This window comes from Lampetra planeri, unplaced genomic scaffold (assembly GCF_965212315.1).
Source record: "Lampetra planeri unplaced genomic scaffold, kcLamPlan1.2.h2 scaffold_2232, whole genome shotgun sequence".
In the NCBI taxonomy this organism is placed as follows: Eukaryota; Metazoa; Chordata; class Hyperoartia; order Petromyzontiformes; family Petromyzontidae; genus Lampetra; species Lampetra planeri.
The window spans coordinates 5,779-14,157 of NW_027615003.1; the positions used below are offsets into that span (position 1 = coordinate 5,779).

Genomic DNA, 8,379 nt, shown 5'->3' on the forward strand with positions numbered 1-8,379 from the left:
AAATCTAGAACGTTCTGCCCCGCCCCCACCTGCTTGTTGTAGGCGAGGATCTTCTGTTCGTTGACGTCGTTGCTCGCGACGATCTTCAGCTCCGAGAACCACGGCAGCTCAAAGCTGCCACGGGGGGGGGGGGGGAGGGACACGACCGGGCGACAAGGACAACCATGAGGACCACGATGGTAACGACGACGATGATAACGACGACGATGATAACGACGACGACGATAACGACGACGACGATAACGACGACGACGATAGCGACGGCGATGATAACGACGGCGATGATAATGTCCACGATGATAACGACGGCGACGATAACGACGGCGACGATAGCGACGGCGATGATAACGACGGCGATGATAATGACCACGATGATAACGACGGCGACGATAACGACGGCGACGATAGCGACGGCGATGATAACGACGGCGATGATAATGACCACGATGATAACGACGGCGACGATAACGACGGCGACGATAGCGACGGCGATGATAACGACGGCGATGGTAACGACGACGATGATAACGACGGCGATGATAACGACGACGATGATAACGACGGCGACGATAGCGACGGCGATGATAACGACGGCGATGATAACGACGACGACGATAACGACGGCGATGATAACGACGGCGATGATAACGACGACGATGATAACGACGGCGACGATAGCGACGGCGATGATAACGACGGCGATGATAACGACGACGATGATAACGACGGCGATGATAACGACGGCGACGATAACGACGGCGACGATAGCGACGGCGACGATGATAACGACGACAATGATAACGACGACGATGATAACGACGACGATGATAACGACGACAATGATAACGACGACGATGATAACGACGACGATGATAACGACGACTATGATAACGACGGCGATGATAACGACGACGATGATAACGACGACGATGATAACGACGACGATGATAACGACGACGACAATAACGACGACGACGATAACGACGACGACGATAACGACGGCGATGATAACGACGACGACGATAACGACGGCGATGATAACGACGGCGACGATAGCGACGGCGACGATGACGACGGCGATGATAACGACGGCGACGATAACGACGGCGATGATAACGACGGCGACGATAACGACGCCGACGATAACGACGGCGATGATAACGATGGCGATGATAACGACGGCGATGGTAACGACGACGATGATAACGACGGCGATGATAACGACGGCGATGATAACGACGACGATGATAACGACAGCGATGATAACGACGGCGATGATAACGACGGCGACGATAACGACGATGGTAATGACGACGATGATGATAGCGGCAATGGTAACGACGACGATGATAACGATGACGAATATAACGACGACGATGATAACGACGACGACGATAACGACGACGACGGTAACAACGACGACGGTAACGACGACGACGATAACGACGACGACGATAACAACGACAACGATAGTGACGACGATGATAACGACGACGACGATAGTGACGACGATGATAACGACGACGACGATAACGACGACGACGATGATAGCGGCAAAACTCCACGACGCCTCTCAGCTGGCTGGGAGGCGTTGCGGGGCCTCACCTCTGAGCGCAGCGACGGAAGGCCGCCCGCACGTCAAGCGACTGCCGCGCGAGGTCCCCGCTGTCCAGCCTCACGCCCACGGCACGCAGCCCCAGCGCCGCCAGCGCCAGCGCCACGCCGCAGAAGTTCACCACGCCGCTGCTGTGACGCGCGCACACAAAGACAAAGGTCCCCCGTGTAGCCTCGGCGGACTGTCAGGGCAAGCGCCGTTGGCGAACAGCAGCAGCAGCTACGAAGGCCGGCACTGTGGCACAGGAGCGGGTGGCACCGCGCCCGGGCCGCCGTTCGCCTCCCCGGTGGCCATGTTTTCCTACGCAACGCAACCAGCTACTCATTTGGGGCCGAGCCGACCTAGGGGAGGAGGAGGTGGACCCGTTAACCGGATCTCTACTACCCTCACCGGGTATGGAAACTCGGGTCGCGCCGGTTTTTCGTGGGCGTGTACCGTCCGTGCGGCGGCGCTACCTGCGCACGCTGTAGGTGTCCACCAGCAGCAGCAGCCTGCGCGGGTAGGCCTGGGCGTAGGACACGAACGCGGCGAGCTCCGCGTCGCGGGCGTCGCGCTCGGCGCGGCCCAGCAGCGAGCAGACGCGCCGACGCCACTCCAGGGACAGCGCCACCAGGTCAACCGTCGGCCCCCCGTCCGGCACGGCCAGCTCCTGGGAGAGGCGGGGAGCGATCGTCGGGAGACGGCGGGGGGCAGTGACGGTATAGACCAGCGGTCGGGAACCTATGGCTCGCGAGCCATATATGGCTCTTCCAGTGACGGCATATGGCTCCCAGACAATTTTGAGTTGAAAAAATAAAAAAAAATCAGTTTGGAACTGATTTTAAAATACGTGTGATATTGCTTAATAATACCGTGTCATTTTAAAGTAAACAGAAATTAGTTTCGAAGATAAATTTCACGGGTCACGCCTGCACGAAGCTCGACCTCACCACGTATGAACCAGAGGCCATCAGCAAAACCATGCAGCACCAGAAGTCGCATTAAAAGTAAGACATATTTAATTTATTATACGTTAAAAATACTATATGGCTCTCAATGAAATATATTTAGAAATATTTGGCTTTTATGGCTCTCCCAGTCAAAAAGGTTCCCGACCCCTGGAATAGACCAAGCCGGCGCTGAAGATGACGTTGACCTTCGGCGACGTGCGGCGACGTGGTTACCCGGTCGGTGAGGTCGTGAAGGCCGCCGAATGCCGTGATGTAGGAGTGGGCCTGCGTCCCCGCTAGCGGCACGCCGTGCACCTGGGCCGCAAGGACGTTGCTCGTCGCGTCGAACCCTTGCGCACGCGCACATCGGCATCGCTCGCAACGCGAGCAGGGAAATTCTTCCGCGCCGTACGCAGACTAACGTGCTGATCGGAGGTGCGCGGGAAGGACAACAAACTAAAAACTGCACGCGTGTTCTTCTTGGTTCTTTCGGGAAAGACACGTAGAAGGGAAGTAATAAAATAATAAAAAGAAATCATAATAAAATAATTCTCACGACGTTTTCGGAAAATAAAAGTAAGTGGTAATATTTCGATTTAAAGCTTTCGTGACTGCAGGGATTCATCTTCTTGGTTCTTTCGGTAAAGTCACGTAGAAGGGAAGTAATCAAATAATAAAAAGAAAACATCATAAAATAATTCTCACGACGTTTCGGCCACAACGCAAATACGTGTGTGTTCTCTCTCTATGTATCTCTGTGATATCTGTCTCTGCTTATATGTCTGTCTATATGTCTCTGGTTCTGTGTTTGATCTCTCTCTCAAATGTAGCATTCTCAGGAAGAACGTAATCAACCAGGTAGGGTGTTGACTGTTATGTTATCCGACTCTCTGCTGTATTACATTACATTTCTAAGTATACTAGATTTGCATTTCTATTTCATTTATACCTGATGACGATTGCTTGTGTTTCAATCGAAACGTCGTATGCTAGTATTTAATCTAATTTATTACTTTATCTTTATACCGTGACTTCACCGAAAGAACCAAAGAATAATTCCTGCAGTCACGAAAGCTCCAAATTAAGTTTAAAAACTACACAACATACGGGCAGCCACGTGCAGCGGCTAAGCCACTAGGAAATGACCTTTGACCTGACTGCCGCCCCCCCACGCCCCCCACCCCCACGCCCCCGTGTCTCACCTCCCAGGTAGGCGTAGCGCGAGGCGGAGAGGGCCCCGTTCGGGCCCTGGGCTCTCCTGAGGCCCAACTCCATGAGCTCCACGTGGCTGCCAGCGGCCAGGCGGAAGCGTGCCGCGTTCGTGGTCACCAGGCTGCGCAGACGGGGGGCGGGTCACGGTGGCGAGATGTTGACTACCTCGCCTGGTGTGCAGGAGGTCGTGGGTTCGATCCTGACCCTGACGCCTGCTGCTGTGTATTTGGAGTTTGCAAGTTCTCCCCGTGGTGAGATGTTAACTACCTCGCCTGGTGTGCAGGAGGTCGAGGGTTCGATCCTGACCCTGACGCCTGCTGTATATTTGGAGTTGGCATGTTCACCCCGTGGTGAGCTGTTAACTACCTCGCCTGATGTGCAGGAGGTTGTGGGTTCGATCCTGACCCTGACGCCTGCTGCTGTATATTTGGAGTTTGCGTGTCTCTCTCTCTCATCATCATCACGGTGGCTAGGAGATGTTAACTACCTCGCCTGGTATGCAGGAGGTTGTGGGTTCGATCCTGACCCTGACGCCTGCTGCTGTGTATTTGGAGTTTGCGTGTCTCTCTCTCTCATCATCATCACGGTGGCTAGGAGATGTTAACTACCTCGCCTGGTGTGCAGGAGGTCGTGGGTTCGATCCTGACCCTGACGCCTGCTGTATAAATTTCGATTTAAAGCTTTCGTGACTGCAGGGATTCATCTTCTTGGTTCTTTCGGTAAAGTCACGTAGAAGGGAAATAATAAAATAATAAAAATAAAACATTAAATAACTCTCACGATGTTTCGGCCACAACGCAAGCAGCCGTCCTCAGGTGAAGAACAGGTCTGTCGAGAAGACAGCGTCTGAATGACAGACCTGTTCTTCACCTGAGGACGGCTGCCTGCTGTATATTTGGAGTTTGCATGTTCTCTCCGTGGTGAGATGTTGACTACTTCGCCTGGTATGCAGGAGGTCGTGGGCTCGATCCTGACCCTGACGCCTGCTGCTGTATATTTGGAGTTTGCGTGTCTCTCTCATCATCATCACGGTGGCTAGGAGATGTTAACTACCTCGCCTGGTGTGCAGGAGGTTGTGGGTTCGATCCTGACCCTGACGCCTGCTGCTGTATATTTGGAGTTTGCGTGTCTCTGTCCCCGTAGTGTGGATTATTTTTTTCCTTCTACGTAATGATAAGCCACTTCGTTGAGCTATCATTTGTGCCGAGGTCACTTCTGAAAATAAGCTATGTAGCTCAGCGGGCCTTACCTGGTAAAATAAAAAAAATAGTTTAGTTTTAGTTCGGCCCTCGGTCAGCATCGCCGCTCAACAAATTACCGGCAGCAACGATGAACGACGGCACTCCCCTACGGCGGTGCACGCTGTGGCCTTGTGACCCAAACCATCAACTAAGAAAATATGTATTATTTTACTTTGGTCCATTCATGGAACTGGAGATCAGAGAGCTACATCCGAGATCCCTCCTACTTCAAGTGACGCTCTGATCCGCACAGAACGGTTCGTGGAAGTGGATATAACAGAGCTACATCCGAGATCCCTCCTTCTTCAAGTGACGCTCTGGTCCGCACAGAACGGTTCGTGTAAGTGGATATAACAGAGCTACATCCGAGATCCCTCCTCCTTCAAGTGACGCTCTGGTCCGCACAGAACGGCTCGTGGAAGTGGATATAACAGAGCTACATCCGAGATCCCTCCTCCTTCAAGTGACGCTCTGGTCCGCACAGAACGGTTCGTGTAAGTGGATATAACAGAGCTACATCCGAGATCCCTCCTCCTTCAAGTGACGCTCTGGTCCGCACAGAACGGCTCGTGGAAGTGGATATAACAGAGCTACATCCGAGATCCCTCCTACTTCTTCTGCACGTGACTCTCTGGTGCACACGCGCGGTAGAGGTGGCGGCACTTTCCCACGCGCTCCGCCGCACGTAAAACGACCGTCGTCGCGCGACGGTCAAACCGATCGTTTGAACTCCCAGCGCTTGCAGGCGAGCCGACGTTTGCGTTGTGAAGTTCACGCCGGCGAGGCGGTTTAACTAGAGAGGGGGGATCGCCCTGTGGCGGCGGCGGCGGCGGTGGTGGCGGTGGTGGCGGGAAAGGCGACCGCGGCGGTTACCTTGCGTAGTTGATGAAGTTGAGCAGCGGCGTCTCCAGGAGTTGTAACAAACACAGGGGGCCGTCCACACGCAGCAGGGGAACCTGTCAACCCGACACACACGCGCGCATTGAACTTCTTTCGCACCGTACGTAGCCAACCGCGCTTGTTCGGGGGTGCGGGGAGGTGGGGGGACACCGGTGGCTGCCGTACCTGAGGAAAGGCGACGGTCCCTTCTTGCAGGGCGTGCAGAACCACATCGGACGCGTCCAGCCCAGACAGGAACGCGTAGAATTCGTCGGGCACGTGATCGGGGAGGTGAGCGCGCAGGAAGTCGATGTCTGTGGATCAGCGCGCGGGGGACAGAGGTAAAGCTGGCTCATGTGGCCTGCACTCACCCATTTATTGTGGAAATTCCGTCAGTTCCTGTGATCACCGTTTCATTGCTTTCGTGGCTTTATTTTGGTGATTTCGAAAAGTGTATTGGTTTGGCCACGTTTGTTTGTTGTAGTACGGAGTTAGACTGATGGCCTTAATCTAAGTTGTCTTGTGGTTGTTGTTGTCGTTTGACTTGCATCCCACTGGGATTTTTGCACACAGCGTTGGTGTACGGTGATTTTTTTCTGCAATGTTTTGCTGTCTTTTCTTGGATTTTCTGTTTGCACTCAGTCACATATTCACTTTAAGATGTTTTTTGTTCCTGTTTTTGTTTTTTGTTTGTTGCGGTTGCACCCGACTCAAGAGCCGAATGGCTCACAGGGCTATACCTAATAAATGAACTTAAACTTGAACACAGCTCAGTGTTAGACTCACCTGGGCCTCCCCTAGGTCGACTCAGCCTCAAATGAGCACCCGGTGCAATGTGTAAACATCGCCACTGGGGGAGACAAAGGCGGCCGGGCGTGGTGTTGGCCACCCACCCCCTCGTGTGCCGTGCCGGCCTTCATAGGTGCTGCTGCTCACAAACAGCACTTGCCCCTACAGTCTGTTACAGGCTACACGGGCAGATACTGGGGCTAGGATAACAGCAGATACTAAGACAACAGTAGATACTGGGGCTATGTTAACAGTAGATACTGGGGCTATGTTAACAGTAGATACTGGGGCTAGGATAACAGCAGATACTGGGGCTAGGATAACAGTAGATACTGGGGCTATGTTAACAGGAGATACTGGGGCTAGGATAACAGCAGATACTGGGGCTAGGATAACAGTAGATACTGGGGCTATGTTAACAGTAGATACTGGGGCTAGGATAACAGCAGATACTGGGGCTAGGATAACAGCAGATACTGGGGCTAGGATAACAGTAGATACTGGGGCTATGTTAACAGTAGATACTGGGGCTAGGATAACAGCAGATACTGGGGCTAAGATAACAGTAGATACTGGGGCTATGTTAACAGTAGATACTGGGGCTAGGATAACAGCAGATACTGGGGCTAAGATAACAGTAGATACTGGGGCAATGTTAACAGTAGATACTGGGGCTATGTTAACAGTAGATACTGGGGCTATGTTAACAGTAGATACTGGGGCTATGTTAACAGTAGATACTGGAGCTAGGATAACAGCAGATACTGGGGCTAAGATAACAGTAGATACTGGGGCTATGTTAACAGTAGATACTGGGGCTATGTTAACAGTAGATACTGGGGCTAGGATAACAGTAGATACTGGGGCTAGGTTAACAGGAGATACTGGGGCTAGGATAACAGCAGATACTGGGGCTAGGTTAACAGGAGATACTGGGGCTAGGCCAGCACCCAAGTAGAGACGACGCGAAGACAGCGACGGCGTAGAACCAGCCCATCCCGATCCCAGGGCAGTCCCAAGCTCTCTCAGCCTCTGCCTTATATACCCCCCCCCCCACGTGGTCTCGCCCCGCCCCCTGGCCACGCCCCCAGGCCACGCCCCCCTTCTCGAACTGTCCCGGCCAATCCTGAACATCTCCGATGGTTCTTCTTGGTTCTTTTGGTAAAGTCACGTAGAATGGAAATAATAAAATAATAAAAAATAAAACATAATAAAACAATTCTCACGACGTTTCGGCCACAACGCAAGCAGCCGCCTTCTCGACAGACCTGTTCTCCACCTGAAGACGGCTGCTTGCGTTGTGGCCGAAACGTCGTGAGAATGATTTCATTGTTTTATTTTTTATTATTTTATTGTTCTCCTTCTACGTGACTTTACCGAAAGAACCAAGAAGATGAATCCCTGCAGTCACGAAAGCTTTAAATAAAAAATCATTTTTTATTGTTTGATATTTTTATTATTTTATTATTTCCCTTCTACGTGACTTTACCGAAAGAACCAAGAAGATGAATCCCTGCAGTCACGAAAGCTTTAAATCGAAAAAATCCCCGATGGTCCCTCCTGTAATTATCCCTCGTGACCACTTGGCCACGCACTGTCTGTGTAGTGTGTCTGTGTAGTGTCTGGGGGGGGTCTTTGTTTTTGTAGTGTCTCTGCGCAGTGTGTCTCTCTGCGCAGTGTGTCTCTCTGCGTAGTGTGTCTGTGTAGTCTCTGT

General features: G+C 52.2%; 1 protein-coding gene across 1 annotated transcript; it reads right to left on the bottom strand.

The window, feature by feature from the left end:
- Positions 1-1,601: 1,601 nt before the first annotated feature.
- LOC144740516 (nicotinate phosphoribosyltransferase-like) lies at positions 1,602-6,190 on the bottom strand (the record flags this gene model as incomplete). Its single annotated transcript, XM_078623361.1, has 6 exons — positions 1,602-1,746; positions 2,071-2,264; positions 2,779-2,894; positions 3,747-3,877; positions 5,871-5,953; positions 6,063-6,190. Coding segments are annotated over 6 exons (797 nt in total), but the record flags the coding sequence as incomplete, so codon positions are not given.
- Positions 6,191-8,379: the final 2,189 nt, after the last annotated feature.